This window comes from Bison bison, unplaced genomic scaffold (assembly GCF_000754665.1).
Source record: "Bison bison bison isolate TAMUID 2011002044 unplaced genomic scaffold, Bison_UMD1.0 scf7180017864289, whole genome shotgun sequence".
Classification (NCBI taxonomy): domain Eukaryota; kingdom Metazoa; phylum Chordata; class Mammalia; order Artiodactyla; family Bovidae; genus Bison; species Bison bison.
The window spans coordinates 14,048,877-14,073,016 of record NW_011494861.1 but is presented as its reverse complement, the minus strand read 5'-3'; the positions used below and the strand labels follow the sequence as shown (position 1 = coordinate 14,073,016).

At 39.8% G+C, this 24,140-nt stretch overlaps 1 protein-coding gene across 1 annotated transcript in view; it reads left to right on the top strand.

The window, feature by feature from the left end:
• LOC104995974 (PR domain zinc finger protein 2-like) overlaps positions 1 to 14,744 on the top strand; it is a 47,559-nt gene extending 32,815 nt beyond the window's left edge. Inside the window, exons 3-5 of the mRNA XM_010850059.1 lie at positions 2,653 to 2,770; positions 4,358 to 4,461; positions 14,144 to 14,744. Coding sequence (XP_010848361.1) covers positions 2,653 to 2,770; positions 4,358 to 4,461; positions 14,144 to 14,326 — 405 coding nt within the window. The 3' untranslated portion in view covers positions 14,327 to 14,744. The remainder of the gene's footprint in view (positions 1 to 2,652; positions 2,771 to 4,357; positions 4,462 to 14,143) is intronic.
• Positions 14,745 to 24,140: the final 9,396 nt, after the last annotated feature.

Sequence of the window (24,140 nt, the reverse complement as noted above, 5' to 3'; positions counted from 1 at the left end):
CCCTTAGGTTACCATCTCCTGTTGACATTTCTATGGAAATTTGGAGATTTTAGGGCAGAAGTTGTCAGATTGTATTTCAGCAGAATCTTCTCCTTTTGAACTCTTTGCTTTACTGAGGTATAATTGACAAAATTGTAATATATTTAAACTGTGTGTACATTGTGGTGGTTCAGTATACCTACACATTGTGAAAGGATTCCTACTGTCCAGTTAATTAACACACCCATCAGCTTGCATATTTCTCTTTTTCTTTCTTTTTGGGAGGAGGAAGCATTTAAGTTCTACTCTCTTAGCAATTTCAGTTCTGTACTACAGTGCTATCAACCAGAGTCACCATGTTTTACATTAGCACCTCAAAGCCGATCTAGCAGAATTTTAACTGTAAACACCACAGTGGTTATAGGCTTGGGCTCTGGGGATAGACAGAGACTCAATTCCTATCCTTGGGCAGCTTGGACCACTTCCTAAGCCTCAATTTCCTCTTGTGTGTGTGTGTGGTAGTGGGGCAAGGAGCTGGGAGGAGGCACTAACAGGGCCTTCCTATTGGGCTGTCTGGAGTAAACTCGGTCTTGCACACAAGATGGTTAGCACAGTGCCTGAGGCCCAAGGAAGTTCCAGTGCACATTGAGCCTTTAGTAGTTACCGTAATAGTGCCTGGCAGTATCAGTTTGAGTTAGCTGACACACTGTCTTTTCAAAGTTCCTGGGAAGGTTAGATGGTGTCACATCCTTTAAAATCTTTTCTAGGGTTCACTCCGAAAAAGGGGAAGGAAATTCCCACTTATGTACTAACTGGCTATGTGCTAATGACTGTGGCTATGACTTGTTAATATTGTTTAATTTATCCAAGTTAAACATAATTATTATGTAGCCTGGATATCAGTTACCAATGTAATACCTTTTCCCTCTTTTGAAAAATTTAGTCACATTTCCGAAATTCTGGTTTATAGATTAAAATTTTTTAAAAATGAGAGCATTGTATTTAGAAGTGAGAAATTTGTGTGCTAAATTTATTCACACTTTATCTACTAAAAAATACCATAAGATCATTTTCTGGGGCAGTTTTGATATTCCCATGTTTAGGAAGGTGTTGAACTTGTGCTTGGTGATACTGTCAGGACCAAGGCTTAATCAGGCAGGATGGAAGTGTGTGTGCTTCTGGAGAGCATGCACCGTACATCTGCCCTGTCCAGGGAATGATCCCCAGGCCTTATGTGCCCACTTTTGCACATTCCAACTCAAAATAGCAGAGTAGACCTTCACAATGACTTGCTTGTTGTTGTGGGATCTATTTCTTTCCAAGCAGCCTGTTGATATATATATATATATATATTTTTTTTTTTTTTTTTAAGTTGAAATGCTAGGAGTACAGAAATTCGAATGATACTCTCTTCTTGGCACAAAGCATTCTTAAAACTACAAGATCTTCACTGTGGGAAAATTAATCACTTTATCTTGGAGTTTGCTGCTTCCCTGGTGGCACAGAGAGACAGGAAAGAACCTGACTGTGATACAGGAGACCTGGGTTTGGTCCCTGGATTGGGAAGATCCTCTGGAGAAGGGAATGGCAACCCACTCCAGTATTCTTGCCTGGAGAATCCCATGGACAGAGGAGCCTGGCAGGCAACGGTCCCTGGAGTTGCAAGGAGTCGTACATGACTGAGTGACTGAAACTTCCACTTTGCTGTTTGCCTATGTTGGTTCCTTTGAAAGTCCTTCAGAAATATTTCCCTCTGCAAAGTGAAATAAAGAACATTCAGACTACAAAACCTATCATTCTTAGCAGGGTCGTGATCTGCACGTCAGTTCTTTAGGGTTTATGTGGTGCCAGTTAATAGCCACCTGATCTTCCTTTGATTTGAAAGTTAGTTTTAGAATAACAGTCATGATCAATGAGTTGACTCGGTTCTCCCCTTTCTATTCCCTTAGATTTCTATTTTTTTTCTATTCCTTTAGATACAAATCTAATAGAAATTTATTTAATATTTACAATGAATTTTTGCATATACTTAGTAATTTCTAAATTCTCTATTTCTCTGAGACTGTAATTTTGTGGAGATGTTGCTGTTTAGTTACTTGGTGTACGGTGATACAGTACTGTTTCCTGGAAAGGTCACACTTCTGTGGAGGGCCCAAAATAAATTGTAGTGTTCTTGCTGGAAATTGTCAAGCTTTTGTTGCTGGAGGAATGAAAGCATGGATGGGATGGGGGTCCAGTTGGCTGGCATGGCCTTTACAGCATGTGCCAAAAGTGTTCACTTAAATAGAGAGTGTTAATTTTTTTTTTAACATCCTAAGATGCTGATGGTAGTCTTTGATTTAAAAGTAAGCTTAAGATGTAATTTGCTACCAGATTCTGTGGGAGATTAAAACAGTATGGTGCCTAAGGTTTACATAGTTTTAAAATGGTCACAGGTGGCTGGAGCAAACGAACACAGACATGCTTGAAGGTTACAGTGGTTTCCTTTGGAGACTTACAAACAAGCAAAAAAGCACCTCCTGAAATGCTTGACATCATCGTTTTAGTCTGGCTTGCCAGCTTTAGGTTTCCCTTACATTTTTGCATATTTGTTTATTGGACCAGAAAAAAAAAGTCAAAACAGAACTGGGTTTTCTTCTTTTTGCTATTATTCTTCTGTTTCTTAACTTGCAGAACGCAGCTGAGCCTGTGGTAGCCACGGAGACCCTGGCCGAGGTACCTGAACATGTGCTTCGAGGACTTCCGGAGGAAGTGAGGCTTTTCCCATCTGCTGTTGACAAAACTCGGATTGGTGAGTGCTAGGTTCAGGGGAGGAGAGGGCAGGGAGAGTGGGCTGTGGCCAGGCTTCCTCTGGGGGCTTCTCAGGTGGGGAGCTCACTCCAAAAGCAACACATCTATACTCTTGGCTTGTTTTGAAGAGTTTGTTTTCCAGTTAAGAATGCAGGGTGGACAGGAACACCTTCACATGCACCCACCCTCCTTCGTGACTCAGCCTGAGCAGCCCCTTCCTCTGTGTCTCCCCAGGGCTCTTCTTCCCACAGAATGTATTGCTTCTGCCTCTGATTTCACTGTGATTTGAGTGTGATGATGGTATTATATTTATTTCATTATTTTGTATTTGTTTTCATATCCATCACTTGCATTGATCGTGAGTGCCTTCATTTCTTATTTATCTTCATGCCTCCAGTAACTGACGCTCTTCATGGGCCTCAGTGGGTATTTGAGTGAATGATGAGTGTGTCCCAATGCTTCTTGCTAAAATTTCTTGTTGAATATAGCCAAGCTTTTTTGTATTGAGTCTTGTTTTTGTGTTCTAATCTTTAGATAGAAGGCTAAGGAAATAAGTTACAAAAGTTAGAGTACAGTCTTAGAAGAAATCATGTTTATGTCCTGTTTTCTTTTTTTAAAGATGTTCTTCTGATATTCTGATATATATGTGTGTGAATAAACTTTTAATAAATGCTTTTCCTAATTCTCGTTGAAAATTATTCAGTGAGTAATTTGTTCATGAAAGTGGTTGATTTTATCTCTCCACTAATTAGTTATTAGCTGGGATATCAAATGGAATTCATAGCAGACTTACAGGTGGTAGAATTAGTTCATCATAGCTGAGCCACTGGCTGAGACCACAGCCTTCATCTATACGTGAGGAAATTGAGCCCAAAAGGTAAGGGAACATGTTCAAAGCAGTGCTGTCAGTAGAAGATACCGTGGCACTGGGTCCATTGACTAGGGCGTCTCCTGCTGTTCACCCACTGCTTCTGCATCTTGTTTGCCTTATGGTCACTGTGAAGACTATAGAAATACCCCTGAGAATACCACAAAGCAGTATACATCTTGGTTGTTTTAAACTCTGAAGAGTGAGTTAAGCTTTCAGGAAACATAGCAGAGAGCAAACAAACTTCGAAAATATTTACTACAGGGCACTATGTTTCTAACTGTTTAAGGGTTTTTCTTTTTCTTTTTTTTTTGACAATTTGAAATCTGTAGAAAAGGAGAAAGAGGAACTTTGCATTTTTACTGCATTTGATATTTTTTCTCTTAATTGTTGTGATTATCTCTTCTCCACATGTTTGTGATTATGCTATCTGGGTAATTTTACATGTAAAAATTAAAAAAAAAACCATAAGATAATCTTTCCTGCTTATAAAACAATATAGATTCTTTACAGGCTATTAGGAAAATACAGAAGACTGTTAAGAAGAAAAATAAAAATCCCCTTTGAATACTTGATTTAATTTGATTTTCTGTGATCTCAGTTAACATTGTTTTGCTTTTAGAGTGACTAGTCTTTTCAGTATTTTGTGAAACTGAATTGCTTTTAGTGCTTTAGTCTTTAACCACAATGCATTGTGAAACTGTTGGTTTTATTTTCTAGGTGTCTGGGCCACTAAACCAATTTTAAAAGGCAAAAAGTTTGGGCCATTTGTTGGTGACAAGAAAAAAAGATCTCAGGTTAAGAATAATGTATACATGTGGGAGGTAAGAAATGATCCTTGTCCTTTGCTTATCAGAGTTCAATACATTTTTAAAGGATTTGAAAGGATTTATTTTAAAGGATTTATCTTCTCAGGATTTGACCTTCTGAAATTAATCAGTCAACTTAACATGTTCTTTAAAATAAAGAATAGTTTTAATAGAAAATGTGTTTCCTTGGATACAGATTGCTGTTTACATTTGTAGTTTGAAAGTGCTTTGCTGTCTTCGACAATAAATGTCAAATTGGTGTTTTATTTGCCTTGTTCAGGTTGCTTTGCTTTGCTTTGCAGCTAAGAGTTTGGTCTACCACTTTATAGGCTTGCAGACGAACGCCAGTAAAAGACACACCAAGGTGGCTACTAATATCAATAAAGTACAGTTAGGATCTTTTCTGTCATTTAGAAAGTAATCTCTGTGTTGCTGAAACATTCAGAGTTGGACATTCTTAGCACACTGTGTATTTATATAGTTGTTGTTGTCTAGTCCCTAAGGAGTGTCCAACTTTTTTGCTACCTCATAGACTGTAGCCCACCAGGCTTCTCTGTCCATGGGATTTCCCAGGTAAGAATACAGGAGTGGGTTGGCATTTCCTTCTCCAGGGAGTTTCCCTGACCCAGGGATGGAACCTGCATCTCCGGCATTGGCAGGCGATTCTTTACTACTGAGCCACCTGAGAAGCCATGTTTGTATTGTGGTTTGACTTTTTAGAAAGGCTTTCATTCTGTTCGTTTCACATTCTCTCAATGATCCTGGAAGATGGGGAGCGTTCACACACTCCTTATGCGGGGAAGCTGTCTAGACCAGAGGGAGTGGCTCCCTTCTTGGGCACACGTGCAGAGAGTGTTGTCAGAGCAGAACGACAACCCCCATGTGTCCTGCTGCCTGACAATAAGGCAGTTAGAAATGTTTCGTTGGTTTGGTGGTGGTGGTGTAGTCGCTAAATTGTGTCCGACTCTTGGAACTTCATGGACCTGCCAGGCTCCTCTGTCTGTGAGATTTCCCAGGCAAGAATACTGGAATGGGTTGCCGTTTCCTTCTCCAGGGTATCTTCCCCATTCAGGGGTCGAACCTGGTTGGATTGAACCTAGGTTGGCTGTGTTGCAGTCCGTCTCCTGCATTGCAGCTGGATTCTTTTACCGACTGAGCCAGGGTTCAAATCCTGCCTTTGTGACCTGGGTAGGGCCCTTAACCTTTGGGCCCTAAAACCCTCCATTTAAAAATGGGGAGAATTAAAAATAATCTCATGAAGAAAGCTGTGAAGATAAAAATATCTTATTATTGTTTCTTAAAGAGTTGCCTATGAATTAAGCATTTCTATTAAATTTAATTCCAATCAGCAGCCTCCATGAAACTCCTCAGGTTCTTGTAGAACTCAGTGGCATGACTCCCAGCCAGAGAAGTTTTTTTGGTGGTGAGGAAAAGCATTCCTGTCAGATTGTCTTAGGTGGAAATCACATCTGTTTCACTTGTAAACATATAAAAGCCTAAAAATAAAATTCGCCTGGGAAATGTCTGGAGACAGTTTTAGTCAAGAAGTTCTGTGGTGTTTGTCCGTCTGTGGTATGTTGCTCTTTTTCTCAGTGCTGTGAACAGTGTTTCTTGCCTTGAGAATTCTAAGTTTCTCTCAGTAATTTTGAGAGTTTCTCTGAATCCCTTATAATAAATATAGTGATATTTAACCCAAGGGGACTTAGGAAATGGTGATTTACCATGGGAGTAATTACTTTGTTATTTCACAACTTTCAAGTTAAAAGAGTGCTGTATTTGTGGAAAAAATGCCCAACCAAAAAAAAAATTTAATTATTCAAGATAATGGCCAAATGCTTAAAAATGTCTTAACCACAAAATTATGTTCCAAAATAAACTGTATTTTTAATTTTAGAAGTTTCACAAGGGAAACCAACAGACATGCTTTATCAGGTTAGCATTCATCCTGGTGAGGAACCAGAGAACACCTACTCTAGTTCTGTGTGTATCTAAGGTTGAACAAATGTCATTAATATTAAACCTAAGTTTGTGGTACCTGCTTTACTCAACAATTTGATATTGTTGGGCATTTTATATAAGTTACTAATAGTGCCTTTTGTAAATTAGGTTTCATTTGCCTTGAAATTCCTAAAGTATGAATTCGTAGTAGCTTGTTTAAAAAGTATAATTTGGAGCCATGATGTATTAGATATTAGCGATTCAGTTTTTCCTGTTAACTTGTTAACATCCCATTGTTAATTTAAGATACTTCTCCTTATGTTCTGCCATAGTTGGGATTCTTTATAAAACTGCCAGTTCTTGTTAGTCAGGTTTAAAGATTTAGTTCTTGTCAAGGCTGGATTTTCTTCCCTGCAATTAAAAAAAAAAAATTTGGATGTTGTTCACATGGTTTCAACTCTGAGGTCTATAGTCCATATAGAAACCTCTAAATCTTTTTGCTCTGTTAAAATAGAAGTAGATATATTTGACATACACATGTGGAAGTATGTATTTGGCAAAGTATAGGAAACAAAAATTATAATGTACATATTTCTTATAAAGAAAATAAAAATCCAGGTAAAATTTAGTGTTTCCCCATTAACTTATTCTAACTTTGGTGTTATCCTCTGACTTGCATCAGAATGCCTCCTCTTAATGTCACAGATACTGCTTATCATTAAAATCTCATTTGGCATTTGTTCTTCCATTAAAGCCCCTTAAGACCAGTTTATCTTTTAGCAACCTGGTCTTTTGCCTCCACTGGAACTCCATGAGAAAGTGTTAAATTGCTTTTCTTGAGCCTTTGACTATCTTATGCAGCCTTCAGTCCTCTTAAGTTTCCACTGAAAGCATGCTATTATATCAGAAATAACAGGAGAGAAACAGGAGAGTATCCTCAGGGTGAATGCATGGAACGTCAGGTTCTGAAAAGAGGAGAGTACTCTGTGGTCAGTTCCTGGTGGGGAACTGCTGGCAGGCCAAACACTGGACTTCATGTACCCCCCCCCCGCCACACACACACACACACACACACACACACACACACACACACACACACTGAGCAATGTGCAGTATTCTGAAGCCTTTCACATTCACTTCTGTGGGGCTTAGATTGTTTCTAATGAATAGAACTTTTGTTTTAATATGTATTTTTAAGAACAGCCTTTAGTTTTTAGATTACTTTAGGTTAACAGGAAAATTGAGCAGAAAGTTGAGTTGCTGTATCTCCTTCTCCCCCCTGCCCCCACCTCCATGAGACATGCACACACAGCTTCCCTCACTGGCTTCATTTCCACCAGAATGGGTTATTTGTTACAGCGGACACACCATTATTGCCCAGAGTCCATGGTTTACATTAGGGGCCACTCATGGTGTTGTACCTTCTAATAAGCCTTTTTTAAATTATAAAAGTAATATATGGTCATTGCAAAATAATATAAACGGAAAATTATAAATGAGAAAGTAAAAATCACGTGTCAACACCATGGTGTGCATTCTGTTAACTCTGCCTCTTTGCCTCTTGTTTTTCTTCTGTCTCACACAGGTACCTATACAAACACCATATCTAGACATTTCATACACAGTTAAGATCAAACCGTATATGTATGCAGTTTGTAACATGCTTTTGTATCTTAATATGTTATAGATGTGTACATGTCAAATGTATATCCCTCGTCAAATGCTTATCCACGTCATTATTTCTTATAGCTACCTAGAATTCCATTGTATCCTTCCACTGTTAAACCAGTGGACATTTAAGTAGTTTTAATCTTTGCATGATATTAATAATTCTTTGGGAGAGAAGGATTGGGAGTTTGGGATTCGCAGATGCTAGTATAGGATCAGAGAACAAGGTATACTTACTGTGTGGGAGAGGGCACTATATTCAATATAATGAAAAAGAATATACTTATGTGTATAACTGAATCAATTTGCTGTACCAGCAGAAATGAACACAGCACTGTAAGTCATCTCTACTTCCATAATATTAAAAAAGAAACCCAAATTCTTCCAAGTATGAAACTAACTGTATATACATATTTGCTCACTTGTCTGGTTATCTTCTTAAGATAAATTCCTAGAAGTATAATTGTTGAGTCAAAAGTTATGTACATTTTAAGTTTCGGTAAATTTTCCTAACACCTCAAAAGGGATTGCACTAATTTATATAGCCACCAGGGGTGAATATTCCTTTTTAGCTTTTTAAAACCAGCGTTGTTGATGTTTTTTGATAGTTTTTTCCCCTCTTTCTTATTGATGAAAACTGATAGTCCACTGCTTTGATTTGAATGTTACTATTCAGGCAACAAATTTTGAGTCCAGATAGTAGAGAGAAGAAATAGAATTGCATTTCAATTAAAATTGATAGAGAATTTATTTCTGTATAATGAGACTTTAAATATTGAATAGTTTTTTTTTCAGAAGTGAAAACAAACTTTTTATCATTCAGCACTGTTATGATCAGATACTAACAAGCAGATTTCATAATTTTTGCTATCTCAGTTCTTCTAATTTCAAAGTATTTCTAATTTAAAAATGGACAAAACTATAAGAGAGAATAGAGAAGTCACCCAGCTGATTCTGTAGACCCTTTTGTCAGAAAGTACCACTCAGCTCTTACTGCTCCTTTCCAACTCCTGCACCATGCAGAATGTCCTAAGGAAAGACCTAGCTCATGGGGGAAATCCAACCTGCCATCTGTTTTTGCAGTCTAAGAGCTGAGAATGGTTTTTACGTTTTCAAGTGGTTTAAACAAAGATCAAGTGTTTTTTGACACATGAAAAGTATGTGAAATTCAAACTTCAGTTCATTAATAAAGTTTTGTTGGAGCACAGCAATGTTCATTTGTTTACATATTGTCTGTGGCTGCTTTTGCCCTGTAGTGGCCAAGTTGAGCAGTTGTGACTGAGACCGTATGGCTTGTAAAACTGAAAATACTTCCTAGCCCTTGGCAGAAAGTCTGCTGAGCCCATGTCTATGTGTGTAAGAGAGAGGGAGTGAACGTGGTGATGTCTGGGGTCTTAGGTTTACTGTGAAGCAGTGTGATTAATAGAAGGGCAAAGATTTTGAACCTGTTACTTAAAAGTGGGCTAGCCATAGAGTTGTTTGTCACAGAAACTGCTGTACCAGTCTTATTCTTCTCTTAGTACCTTCAGGAGGGTGGGGATGTTGAAGTACAGAGAATTAAGCCATTTTTCTGAATAAGTGAACTTGTTACTAGATTGACAGCGTGTTAATGGTGCAAGGAGAAAATTGAGAGTTTATTTACTTATTTAACCCCTCTTTGTTAAGCTTACCATGTGGCAGGCACTGTCCTCAGTTCTGGAGCACTGAGCTTGGCATATAATACTTGTGGTATTATATAGACGAATGACAATACCATGGGGATTTTTGTTTGTGAAATAAAGAATACCAGAAACACCCTAAATCTTCCCACAGATGACAGATCTGAAAGCAGGTGGCCTGCCTGGGGTTCTGAAACTGTCAGTCAGGATGCCCAGGTTTCATGGTTGCCTGTTCGGTGATCTTCCCACTAGCAGAGTCTACCTAGAGAGTCTTAGTCTTTGGCATGTTGTGGACCCCTTCGAAAATCTCCCCAGCAAATATACAAATGTACATAAACACAGAACATTTTGCGTACGATTTCTAGGATTATATGAAATTTTTAAATGGCTCAGTGGTAAAGAATCTGCCTGCAATGCAGGACACATGGGTTCGATCCCTGGGTCGGGAAGATCCCCTGGAGAAGGAAATGGCACCCCACTCCAGTACTCTTGCCTGGAAAATCCCATGGACGGAGAAGCCTGGTAGGCTACAGTCCATAGGGTTGCAAAGAGTCGGACACAACTGTGCAACTTCACATTCAACTTTCACTTTCTTCACTTTGTAAACAGAGACTATTTACAGAGGAAAAACTATTGATTATATGGAAGTATCTCTCCTTAGGATCAAGTCAGCTAAGTATTTCTCGGTCTTTATAAGGATGTGGAAATAGATTTGTTATGTGACATTGTTGATTTAGAGCTGGGGTGTGAGTTGGACCTGCCTTGGCACTGTCTTTACCTGAAAGGACAAGAGTCTCACTCTCCTGTCTTGGCCCACCCTCACTTCATGGTGTGGTGGTACATGTGCAGTCTCGTAACTTGCACATATATTGAGCGTAATTCTGTCACATTTTAGAGATAAGTTCTGTGTATCAGTCGCTGAAGTTAACTTTGGTTGGAAACCAGTTGGGATTCCAACTAAGGTAGAAATTGCATGAAAACATTTTCATCCCAGTTCCAATTACAAGTGAGACTCAGTGAACATGAGAAGGAAGATGTATGTGTGATGATGATGACAGTGATGGGAAGAGGGTGGGAGTGTGAGCCTGGCATTCAGCAGAGCGTGGCTGCCTTCCTAGCCTGCTCTCCCCACCCTCTTCCCTTTTTACTTAGAGATTACACTAAATTAGTGGAGGGAAGGTAGAAAATTCAGATAAGCAGAAGAGGGAAAATGAAAATTATGAAGAATCCCATTTTCCGAGGAAACCATTAATAACATATTCATGCATTTAGATTTCAGATCATTTTTCTCTTCATGTATTCATATGTTTAAGCCATATTTTTTATAAATGGCTTTATTCAATCATCAGTGTATTATGACTGTCTTTTCTACTGATTATTTATATTTCTACATCTTCTGGTCATCTTTTTCTCCTAATTATAGAGATAATATGTGTTTACTACTGAGAAAATTCTTAAGAAATACAAAGATTACAGAAAGTAAAAGTTTCCATATCAGTCAGTCATTCATACAACAGTATTTTTTAAGTTCTCTCTAGTATTCCACTATATTCCAGTATTACCATACTGAGCTAATCTGTGGTGTTCTCCATTTCACAATGAGTCTATGGTAAACCACACTGCTGTGGACATCTTTGTACCTACATCTTGGTGTGATTGCCTAATATCTCATGAGAATAAATTCCTAAAAGTGTATATGCTGATTAAAGTATGTGCATTTTAAAGTTCTTTAGTCAGTATTGCTTAGTTTGATCCAAAAAAAGATACCAATTTATTCTCTGATCAGCATTTTGGGAGAATTTCTGCTTTCTAATTCTGTGGGTTTTTTTTTTTTTCCTCCTTAAAAAACAATTTTTAACCATTTTGCGAGTTTAAAAAATTACTTATTTTTGATTATTAGGTAAATTTACTTTTTTTCCTTGAGATTTTGGCCATGTGTATTTCTTTGTGAATTACTAGTTCGCAAATTAAAAAAAATTGAAGTGTTCATCTTTTCTATAAAATTGAGCATTTTAGTTTAAGTGTGACTTAGTAGATTCCTTAGTCTTTTTTGTAACAAAATGAGCTCTACATAAAAACTTTACTCAAGTGGAACACCTTGCTCTTTGCAAGGGTCATTATTGACCTGCGAGCCAGGAAATTGTGGCACAGTCTTATTGTTATCCTCCAGGTGGTAGGTAGACGCTTGTTACTTCTCTCCAGGTGCCTTGGACTGTGTGGGATTTTCCAGCACCATCTCTGCAGTGTTGTAGCTGTGTCAGTATGTGCGTGGGAGTGTGTGGGGACTCTGCTGTCTCCTATGATAAATCAAAACAAGACTTTTCATCCCTAAGTTATTAAAAAGTAGGTAACGTGTATGGACTGACACTCTTTAAAGACCAACTAAATATTCCCATTTTTGTTATTTTATCATACTGGCAAACTTGGCAAAAGTATCTCATAAGCATTTTAAAGCACTTTAAATTATTTTGGTGTGTGAAGTTTAAATTTTGTGTTGTGATTCTGTCTCTTCCACACATACCACTTGGGGCTGCACTTTCTCTTTGTTTTCAAGGGTGAAGAGTGTGTGTGTGGCTGCTTGTGTGTGCGTGAGCCGAGAGTGAGTGTGACAGTGAGTTTGAAAAGGAGTCAAATGTGACCTGTAGCCTCTTTTCAGGTGGTGCAGAGAGGTTAAAGTAAACAACCAGCTGCTGAATAAACTCACTGTGGGTTCTTACAGAATAGTGAAAATACTCTCCTTGACATTTTGTGGGGAGTAAATAAAGTAACTGCAAAGCACTTTCTAGCATGATCCTTGTCGTGTAGGTGCTCATTAAATGACAATTACACATTTGTATATGATAATATCATTTCATTAATCTCATAGTTATTTGTTGAGAGCCTACTCTCTGCCAGGCACTGGGCAAAGTCTTAGAGGTACTACAGGGAATGCAAAGACTCAAATGTTTTCTCATGAAGCTAATACTCTGGTGTGGGGAAATAGTTACTAAGTAGGAAAATAGGAGCATAAGTACCATGAAGAAAAATAAATCAGGAGATGACTAGATAACTGGGGGTGCTGATGGGAAGAGAAGGCTTCATAGTTTTAGCTGGGATGGTCAAGGAAGGCACTGATAAACAGAGGTCAAGCAGCACTGGGATTAAGGCCATCTTTAGTACTCACCAAGTGAGTGACTTTGGGAAAGTTATATAATCTTTGATCCTTAATTGCCACATGTGGCAAAAAGGGGTAATAACCTGATGCATAAGGTTAAATGAGATAATATGGAAAGCATGCAGCATTATGCCAGATGTGTAACCCCTAGCAGGAAGAAAGTGTTGTTCATGGCCAGTAAGGTGGTCGTCGCCCTGGCAGTCCTGGGCTGGGAGACAGGCATGCCCAGAAGAGCCAAGAGTTGGGGCTTTGTTCCTGAAGGAAAGAAACCTGCAGTAAACAAACAGTGTTTAATGTGAAAAGAAGACATGAGCGGTGAGGGTCTTGACTGTAGGAAAGAAATGGAAGCATCAAGATTCTCTCCTTTCTTCCGAAGGAGAAAGTAGAAGACTCATTTCTTTTGCTTTGTTTTTGACAGACTGTCACCATTTGATTCTATTTCAGTGCCTAATCAAGTGTTTTACAGTCTAAATTTGGGAAAGTAGAACCTAGATGTATGTATGTCTGTATCTACAAAGTAAGAAACAGCTGCTCAATAGACTCTCTTTAAATGAAGGAATGAGAGCCAGAGGCTTCTAGGAGGAGCAGTTGATGGACAGTGGATGATCAGGGACGGCTTCTGTCTTGCAAGTGTGGAGTTGATCTGACTCCTCAAAAACAGGTCGGGATTTTGGTCTTGTTTCAGAAGGAAACTGGTATTTCCCAGAATACAGATTGTCTAGGGAGAGAAGTATTTAAGGTCAACAGAGTCTGCAGAAGAAGCATCATGCCCTGTCACCCACATCAGGTTCACACTGCATGCTTCCTTACTGAAATTTCTGTCAGCACTGCAGCAAAGGCACCTGCGGAGCTGTGGACCCCAGCAGGACTGGGCCCCACTCTCGAATTGCTGAACAGCCCAGGAGGCTCAGGGCATTTGGGTGCTGAGGAGCACTGCTGCAGGCTCACACTTGCTCTGTTACATGGAGAGGAGAGCTATCATTAGGCTTCATGTTCGTGTTTGCGAAGGATTTGGAGACCATCAAGCACATTTATTATATAGCACATAAAGTTTAGGAGAAAAAAATTACATCCAAATAGAAAAATAACTAATGAGGATTATATAATTTGGGACCTCAGTTTTCATTTTTATTTTCCTTTTTTATGCTGATTATTCTGTTGATGTGAAATGCTTTATGGAGTACTTCCATATAATGAACAGGAATTGTCTTAGAAGTTGAAAATGGAAACATTTAAAAGATACCCCTATTTTAACAGCTGTCCTTTTCCCCCATCCAAGGTCTATTACCCAAATTTGGGATGGATGTGCATTGATGCCACCGATCCAGAGAAGGGGAACTGGCTGCGCTATGTGAATTGGGCTTGCTCAGGAGAAGAGCAAAATTTATTTCCACTGGAAATCAACAGGGCCATTTACTATAAAACTTTAAAGGTAAGAGTGTTAGAATTAGTCTGCTGTTAGATACTCTACATGCATTTCTTCAAATGCTGTCCTTAGTCATGGCTATCAGTAACGACTTTGCAGACCTTGAAAGGGTTATATTTGAAAGGGATTCACCACCCTGAAAGGTCTGTGTTTTAATTATACAGTTGCCACTGCTTATGTGAGGAAGGGCACTAAAGCATGAAGATTGTGTTAAGTAATTATACACGGCATCTTTATTGATACTGATGAGTTAAGCATGTGGCAGATACTTCTCTCCTCTTAAGACACAAGTGCACTGGGAGCTGTCTGACGGGCCAGTTTATCTAACTGTACGAAACTCAGCAGCTCCAGCGGTTCTGTTAAAGAAAACACATTCTTAGTCTTCAGTCTAGTGTAGCTTTGGATTAGCTTTTCTTTTGCCTAAATCTTTGTAATATAAGTGTATTTATTAATTATTTTTGGCTGTGCTGGGTCTTTGTCGCTGCTCAAGCTTCTCTTTCGTCACAGTGAGCAGGGGCTACTCTCTAGTTGCAGTGTAGGCTTTTCACTGTGTGGCTTCTCTTGCTGCAGAGCATGGGCTGTAGCACGTGCAGACTTCTGTAGTTGCAGCACGTGGGCTCAGGAGTTGTGGCTCCTGGGTTCTGGAGCACAGGCTTAATGGTTGTGGCACGCGGGCTTAGTTGGTCCATGGCATGTGGGATCTTCCAAGATCAGGGACTGAACCTGTGTCTCCTGCTTTGGCAAGCAGATTCTTTACCACTGAGCCACCAGGGAAGCCCCGTCGTTTCCCTGAATTTTATTCAGAATGAAAATTACACAGAACATGTTTCTTACTTCTGGTAAAGTTTTATTTGGAGACATTAATAGTGGAGATGAAAAAAAGAGGAAAATCATTTTTTAGAGTTTGTGGTGAGGTCAGAGGTCACTGAGTACATTCAGGAAAGTTAGAATTTGGAAGGGCTGTTATCTCTGCAACAAGCAAGCCCACATCTGTCTCCCTCATTTCCATGTTCTCCTGGAAGGCAAATCTGCACTCATCGTACAGGGAAATGTTCCCAAAGGCCGAGTCTTGAAGCTATAAAGAGAGAGGATTGTTGCTCTTTGCATTCTGGATTAGATATGTTTACTAAAATTGCTGCAAGGCAAGTTTTTCTTTATTCACTTACTTTCATTAAAAATGACATAGATTGTAGGCCAGTCCTTGAAAAAAATTAATCTCCATGGAGCTGAAAACTCTTTTATGAGCAAGCATTTAAGATGATGGTCATCTTCGCAGCATGCTGAGTTTTGACTGTATCTCGCACTAGAACTTGGCAAGTTATCTTAGAGCTGTTTAGTTTTCCTTTGCTTTCCTTTGTATTTTTCCCTGTTAGCTTTAGCCAACAGGGTTGTCCTTTTTCTCATCTAAACCCACATTCTTACTTCTAGTTCCTGCAGGAAATACTTCTTTGTAGTACTTTCTTATTTAAAACTTCTGTAACCTTCTTTCCCATTTTCTTTCTGCTGGATGATTTTTCTGGCATGATTTCCTAGTAGGCATTACTGTACAGTTTTGTTACACTGGAGTCTGAGATTGGATTCACACTTTGATTCAAGAATTCATTCTGTTTCTCAAATTTATTTAAAGTGGAAGTTACATCTGATTACATCAGTGAGGAGAATCCTGGTGGAGAGGAAATACCAATGAAGGGTGCATATGAGACAGTCAAGGGAGTGGAAATGAGGTTCCAGGGCAGAGGAAGGCCAGGGAGACGTTGGGACACTTGGCAATGCTTTCATCAGACTTGAAGTTGAGGTGTGTTCATCTCTGATGGCAAAGCCAAGAACCTTTCAGAAGCAAGAGAGAATAGTGTTTGGGAGTGAACTCTGGAGCCAGACTCCTGGATTAAATCCTCACTTGCTCTGTGACCCAAGGCAAGTCACTGTAATTTTACCAGATGTGAAACCTTAGGCAAGTCACTTTCTGTGCCTCAGTTTCCTTGTTTGTATGTTACAGATAATTATATATTGACCTCAGAGGGTTATCAAGAGGATTGCATAGATGATTGTGGGTAGAGTTCTAGCACGTGATAAGTACTAAATAAATGGCAGCTGTTAGTTTTGGCAAGGCACAATAGTGTCATGAGTAGGAGTAGGGACTGGAGCAGACTGCCTTGTGAGCAGATTTTGCCTTCGAGAGAAGCACAGGGAAGAAGACAGGGAAGCATGAGAAGTTACACCTTCTGTCTTAATTTTCTCATCTGTAAAAATGGAGGTAATAGTAAAATTAATAATGTTGTTATTGTTTAGTTACTAAGTCATGTCTGACTCTTTTTTGACCCTATGGACTGAAGCTCATCAGGCTCCTCTGTCCATGAGATTTTCCAGACAAGAATACTGGAGTGGGTTTCTATTTCTTTCTCCTGGGGATCTTCCTGATCCAGGGATCGAACCCAGGTCTCCTGCATTGCAGGTGAATTCTTTACCATCTGAGCTACCGGGGAAGCTGAACATTAATAATACAGTCATGAAAATTAAAGCCAACATGTGCAAGATTCTGTGAAGAGTTCCTTGTCTAACCTAAGTACTCAAAGTGCTACTAACTACCTGTACTGTCATTTTTACCTTTCTTTGTTGGAAGTCAGGGAGCTCTAATCTTTGTAGGCCTCCTCCATTCCTGACCTTTGATTTTGCTCAAGTATGCATCAGGCATTTTAGATTCTTTTACTAGTGATTATATTCTGCGAGATTAAGCTTTCTATGGGTTCAGTTCAGTTCAATCGCTCAGTCGTGTCCGACTCTTTGCGACCCCACGAATCGCAGCATGCCAGGCCTCCCTGTCCATCACCAACTCCCGGAGTTCACTCAAACTCACATCCATTGAGTTGGTGATGCCATCCAGCCATCTCATCCTCTGTCGTCCCCTTCTCCTCCTGCCCCCAATCCCTCCCAGCATCAGACTCTTTTCTAATGAGTCAACTCTTCGCATGAGGTGGCCAAAGTACTGGAGTTTCAGCTTCAGCATCAGTCCTTCCAATGAACACCCAGGACTGATCTCTTTTAGAATGGACTGGCTGGATCTCCTTGCAGTCCAAGGGACTCTCAAGAGTCTTCTCCAACACCACAGTTCAAAAGCATCAATTCTTCGGCGCTCAGCTTTCTTTCTTCACAGTCCAACTCTCACATCCATACATGACCACTGGAAAAACCATAGCCTTGACTAGACAGACCTTTGTTGGCAAAGTAATGTCTCTGCTTTTGAATATGCTCTCTAGGTTGGTCATAACTTTCCTTCCAAGGAGTAAGCAACTTTTAATTTCATGGCTGCAGTCACCATCTGCAGTGATTTTGGAGCCCCCCAAAATAAAGTCTGACACTATTTCCACTGTTTCCCCATCTATTTCCCATGAAGTGATGGGACCAGGTGCTAGGATCTTAGTTTTCTGAATGTTGAGCTTTAAGCCAACTTTTTCACTCTCCTCTTTCACTTTCATCAAGAGGCTCTTTAGTTCCTCTTCACTTTCTGCCATAAGGGTGGTGTCATCTGCATATCTGAGGCTATTGATATTTCTCCCGGCAATCTTAATTCCAGCTTGTGCTTCATCCAGCCCAGCGTTTCTCATGATGTACTCTGCATATAAGTTAAATAAGCAGGGTGACAATATACAGCCTTGACGTACTCCTTTTCCTATTTGGGACCAGTCTGTTGTTCCATGTCCAGTTCTAACTGTTGCTTCCTGACCTGCATACAGATTTCTCAAGAGGCAGGTCAGGTGGTCTGATATTCCCATCTCTTTCAGAATTTTCCGCAGTTTATTGTGATCCACACAGTCAAAGGCTTTGGCATAGTCAATAAAGCAGAAATAGATGTTTTTCTGGAACTCGATGATCCAGCAGATGTTGGCAATTTGATCTCTGGTTCCTCTGCCTTTTCTAAAACCAGCTTGGGTTAGGTTTTGTAAATAACTTACATGTGATGATATTCTTCTGGGCTCTGTATCACCTTCTCAGCTATCAATTGGATAGTTGAGAAATCTCAACACTGGTTTTGTTTGTAATATGATTAAAAACTGTTTTAAATTCCTGAGGATTGTTAGCCTGCTCTCCATTCATTCACCTATTCATCAGTTCTTCATTGTTGTTGTTCAGTCTCTTAAGTTGTGTCCCGCCTCTGCATTCCCATGGCCTTCGGCATGCCAGGCTTCCCCGTCCTTTACTATCTCCCGGAGTTTGCTCAAACTCATGTCCATTGAATCGGTGATGCCATCCAACCATCTCGTCCTGTCGCCTCCTTCTCTTCTTGCCCTCAGTCTTTTCCAGCATCAGGGTCTTTTCCAATGAGTCAGCTCTTCTTATCAGGTGGCCAAAGTATTGAAACTTCAGCTTTAGCATCAGTCCTTCTAATGCATAGTCAGAGTTGATTTCCTTTAGGATTGACTGGTTTGATCTCCTTGCTGTCCAAGGGACTCTCAAGAGTCTTCTCTAGCAGCACAGTTTGAAAGCATCAGTTCTTTGTTGCTCAGCCTTCTTTATGGTCCAACTCTCACATCTGTACATGACTGCTGGAAAAACCATAGCCTTCGCTATATGGACCTTTGTTGGAAAAGTGATGTCTCTGCTTCTTAATATGCTGTGTAGGTTTGTCATAGCTTTTCTTCTAAGGAGCAAGAGTTTTAATTTCATGGCTGCAGTCATTGTCCACAGTGACCTTGGAGTCCAAGAAAATAAAATCTGTCACTGCTTCCACTTTTTCCCCTTGTATTTGCCATGACTTGATGAAATCCAATGCCATGATCTTCGTTTTTTGAATGTAGAGTTCCAAGCCAACTTTTTCACTCTCGACTCTTTCACCCTCATCAAGAGGCTTTAGTTCCATCTTCACTTTCTGCCATTAGGGTGGTATCATCTGCATATCTGAGATTGTTGATATTTCTCTCGGCAGTCTTGATTACAGCTTGTGAGTCATCCAGCCCAGCATTTTGCACGATGTACTCTCCATAGAAATTAAATAAACAGGGTGACAATATATAGCCTTGTTGTATTCCTTTCCCAATTTGGAACCAGTCGATTGTTCCATATCTGGTTCTAGCTGTTGCTTCTTGACCCGCATAAGGTTTCTCAGGAAACAGGTAAGGTGGTCTGGTACTCCGATTTCTTTTAGAGTTTTCTACAGTTTGTTGTGATCCACACAGTCAAAGGCTTTAACATAGTCAGTGAAGCAGTAGATGGTTTTCTGGAATCCCCTTGCTTTCTCCATGCTCCATCAAATGTTGGAATCTGATCTCTGGTTCTTCTGCTTCTTTGAAACCCAGCTTGTACATCTGGAAGTTCTTACTTCACATACTGCTGAAGCCTAGCTTAAAGGATTTTGAGCATTACCTTGCTAGCATACGAAATGAGTGGAATTGAACAGCAGTTGGAACATTGTTTGGCATTGCCCTTCTTTGTGGCCATTGCTGAATTTTCAAAATTTGCTGGCGTATTCAGTGCATCTCCTCAACAGCATCATCTTTCAGGATTTGAAATAGCTCAGCTGGAGTTTCATCACCTCCACTAGCTTTGTTCATAGTAATGCTTCATAAGGCCAACTTGACTTCACACTCCAGGAAGTGACCACATCATCACAGTTATCCAGGTTATGAAGACCTTTTTGTACAGTTCTGTGTATTCTTCCCACCTCCTGTTAATCTCTTCTGCTTCTGTTAGGTCCTTGCCATTTCTGTCCTTTGTTGTGCCCTTCCTTGCATGAAAGTTCCCTTGGTATCTCCAATTTTCTTGGAAAGATCTGTAGTCTTTCCTATTCTATTGTTTGCCTCTATGTCTGCATTAATTTTGCAAATGCTGAGTGTCTGCTACACAGTAGGTATTCTTGTGTAGTAATCAACTGAACGGACAAGGTCTCTGGTGTCATGGAGCTTCCAGTTCATGGAGGAGGTGGCAGATAATAAACAAGTGAACAAGTAAACAAGGTAACTTCCAAGAACAGTAAGTGCATTGAAGATAATATAATGTGATGGAGTGACCAGACGGTCAGGGAGCTGCTTTAGCTCTGGTAGGTCAGCAAAGACCAAAGGTGGGCACACTTCCTCTCTCTCTGCGCAGCCCTGAGATGGAGCCAGCCATGAGAAGGTTTCTACAGGAAGAGTGTTTCAGGAAGAGGGTTCCTGGTAGAAGCAGAGGTATTGAAGTGGGAGTAAGATAGATGGGGGGCCAGCGGTTGTTTGGTTTTTCTTTCTTTCCTTCTTTTTTATAAAAGGAATAAAAGCTAGTTTGGTTGGAGAGAGGAGAGGAATGGTGGATGAGGCTAGTGAGATAGGCCAGGATCAGATCAGGGGTGGGGCTTCTGGCTTGTATGGAAACTAATGTTAGTCTTCAGTTCTATTCACCCATTTGAGAGTTGAGTCTGTCCGACTGTTGACTTTTTAAAAGATCATGCTGCAGGATAAGATTGTAGGTGGGTAAGCATTTGTGTGTTCTCATAATTCTGGAGTATTTCTCTTAATTTGTCCTACTGTCAGGAATATTGGTGGAAATTATTGCCTGTAGCTAATTGCCCTGGTAACATTTCAAGTTTATATTTACTAATATTTAGAGAAGAGAGAGTGCTTAATTCTATAAGCACTCTTATAGAACCTGTCAGAACCCAAAGGACAAGTTTAAAGTCTTTTTGTTGTTTTTTGTTAAATATCAAAATAATTTTTAAAAAAGTTTGTTTGGACTTTTGACTTTATGTTTTAAAATGTGGGTTTATATTTCCCATGTCTCGGGACATAAATTTTCTTATAAAACCTTAAATGTGCTTAGCAATGCAGAAGAAACAAACAGTACAGTAGAGACGCAAGCAATCGTTGATTTTAAAAGGTGTGTTATTTTCCCCTTCATAAATGCCTGTTTTTTGTTTGGCTGTCTTACTAAGTTGGGAAGCATATAGCTCAATAAGGTAATGGTTGTCTCAGTTGGTACAATTTTGAAGTGTGTTCAATAGCTAACAAATCAGGTTGCTCCTAATCTAGCTGCTCACCAGCTCATTAACCATTTAGAAATTTTGTATTAGTGGTAAAGACAGATATTGGAATGTTTTGTGTTTTTAGCATCTACGAAAGAGTACCCTCCTAAGTAGAGAGTTTGTGCTGATATTTATCAACTTCTTCCCGTTGCTAGTACAGTTAGTACTGTGCAGGAGGTCGAAGTGGAATAAATGTGAACACTTGGGCTGAGTTGAGGAGGAATCTTGAAGATGTCTGGTGGGTTCTTCTAGCCAGTGTTCTGGTTATATTGTTTTGTTTAGGAATAAATGGGTGATAGATTTTTCCTCACCCCTTTTCATGTTCTTTTTTACTTTGATTTTATTTAACACTACATATTTCTGCCAACTCTAATCACTTCAAGTGATTATATATGTATATATATATATATCACTTCACCATTTCATAAATATGTGACTTGTAATAAAAACATAGAGAGGCATAGAATTAGTTGACTTATAGAAGCTCATTCCTTCAACTGCTGCTAAGTCACTTCAGTCGTGTCCAACTCTGTGTGACCCCATAGACAGAAGCCCACCAGGCTCCCCCATCCCTGGGATTCTCCAGGCAAGAACACTGGAGTGGGTTGCCATTTCCTTCTCCAATGCATGAAAGTGAAAGGTGAAAGTGAAGTCGCTCAGTCATGTCCCACTCTTAGCGACACCATGGACTACAGCCTACCAGGCTCCTCCGCCCATGGGATTTTCCAGGCCAGAGTACTGGAGTGGGGTGCCATTGCCTTCTCTGCATTCCTTCAGCAGAAACAGGTTATTTCATAAGGGTGCCAAAAGGCATCCGTAATGGATATTTTAATGCATTAAAATTTTATATGTTTTATATAATTTTATACATGTTTTAGTTTTTTGGTTTAGGTATAACTGATTCAAGAAAGGAAAACACATTGGTTTAAAGACAAAAACAGCAGGTTTTAGCCATCCTTGGGGAAACAAAGGAAACAGTGGCTGGTTCTTTTATCTTAAAGAATTTAGAATATTTTAAAATTTGGATAACATAAGCACTGAGTTCTGCAAAGAATGAAACAAAATATTTACTTTCAAAGGCTTTATCTAGAATAGAAAGTATGTTGAAGAACTATGTTGTTTCTAAGCTGACATCTTAGATGGAATTTCTCCTGCCCCTAAAACGAACGTATCCAATCCTCTTTTGTAAGTACAGTGCAGTGATATCAGGAAGCTTACACTAGCAAGGTATTTTATTAGCTAATCTGTACATTCCAGTATGAATCTGCCTGCAATGTGGGAGATCTGGGTTCGATCCCTGGATGGGGAAGATCCTCTGGAGAAGGGAATGGCTATCCACTTTCAGTATCCCTGCCTGGAGAATTCCATGGAGAGAGGTGCCTGGAGGGCTACAATAAAGACTTGGACACGACTGAGAAAATAACACACTTTCACACTTGATTCAAATTTTGTTAATTGTTCCAATCAAGTCTTTTTAGGCAAAGAAAACTCATGGCATTCAGTTGTAATGTTTCATTAGTCGCCTTAGTTTGGACAGCACCTTAGTCTTTGTTTTTATAACCTTTCAGTTTTGAGAGAACTGATCAGTAATTTTGTAGAATGTCCCCACAGTTTGGCCTTCTGTTAAGCTTCTTTATGATTAATTCACGTTTATGTATTTGGGTTAGAAATCTCTAGAGGTGATGCTGTGTTCTTTTCTGTGCATCATATCAGGAGGCATATGATGTTGACTTAGTATACTGTTTTTCACTTGGTCATTAATGTTTTATGGGAAGATACTTTGAGACCATGCAAATACTATATTATTTCTCAAACTTTCATCTACTAGTTTTAGCATCTATTGATGATTCTTGCCTGGTCAGTTATTACTGTCATGAATGTCTAGTTGTGATTTTCTAATTCCATTATTTCTTTTTCGTTGATTAGTTGGGATCTACTGAAGGAAGAGCTTTCCTTATTTACTTGACTGTCATCCATTCATATCAGTTTGGACTCATGGATTTTTATTTTATTCACGGGGTTATAGGTGGAATCTTACTTGTTTTGATACTCTTGGAACTTTTTGACAGTTGAGTCATTGTGAGAGAAACCAATAAGCCATTTGCTTCAGTTTTATTTAGGAGTGTAATCTTTGCACTCAGTATTATCTTTTCTTCAAGATCTTATTCTCTAGGTAAAATCCGCATGATGGTGTATACATGGCTTTAAGAATGTTTTAGGAGCTGACACGTGAGGTATTTATAGGCATTTCCTTCTAAATTTCAAAGTTGTCTTTTTGACTCAAAGTGTAGTACAGAGGGTAAGGCAGCGAATCCTCCAAGGACCGGAGCAGGTTGGTAGCAGCGCAGAGATAACGCGCTGCCAGGGCGCTCACGTCCTCCGCACCGCCTCTTTTAGCATCTCCGTGATATAATTAGCTTTGCGTTTATAAGTGTGCAGCGGCATGTGGTTCTTATGCTTAACTTGCTCTTGGACTCTTGAAACCTGCGCTGATGATTAGTTTTCAGCACTTCTCTTTCCAGACTGCCCGGTTCTTTTAAACTACGCTTTACATTTTCTCATCAGCTTAGATTTCATGGGCAATATGGTTCCGTGGTTTTTTTTTTTTTCCCTTTCTTTCTGCGAGGGTAATCTTGAGGCTTCTAACAGTAAGATTCCGAAGCATAAAGGAATTTTAAGTTTAAACCGGTCCTATCAGAACCCGACCTCCACCGGACGGACTCCAGGGGAGGAGGCGGCCAGGAAGTGAGGTCCTCCCTCCAGCAGAGGGTCCCTTCCCCTGCCGCCCGGCTCGCTGCCGCCGAAGCGGAGGAGCCCTTCCTGCCGGGTTGGCCTGCGGCGCGCCGCCCGGTCAAGAGCGCCGCC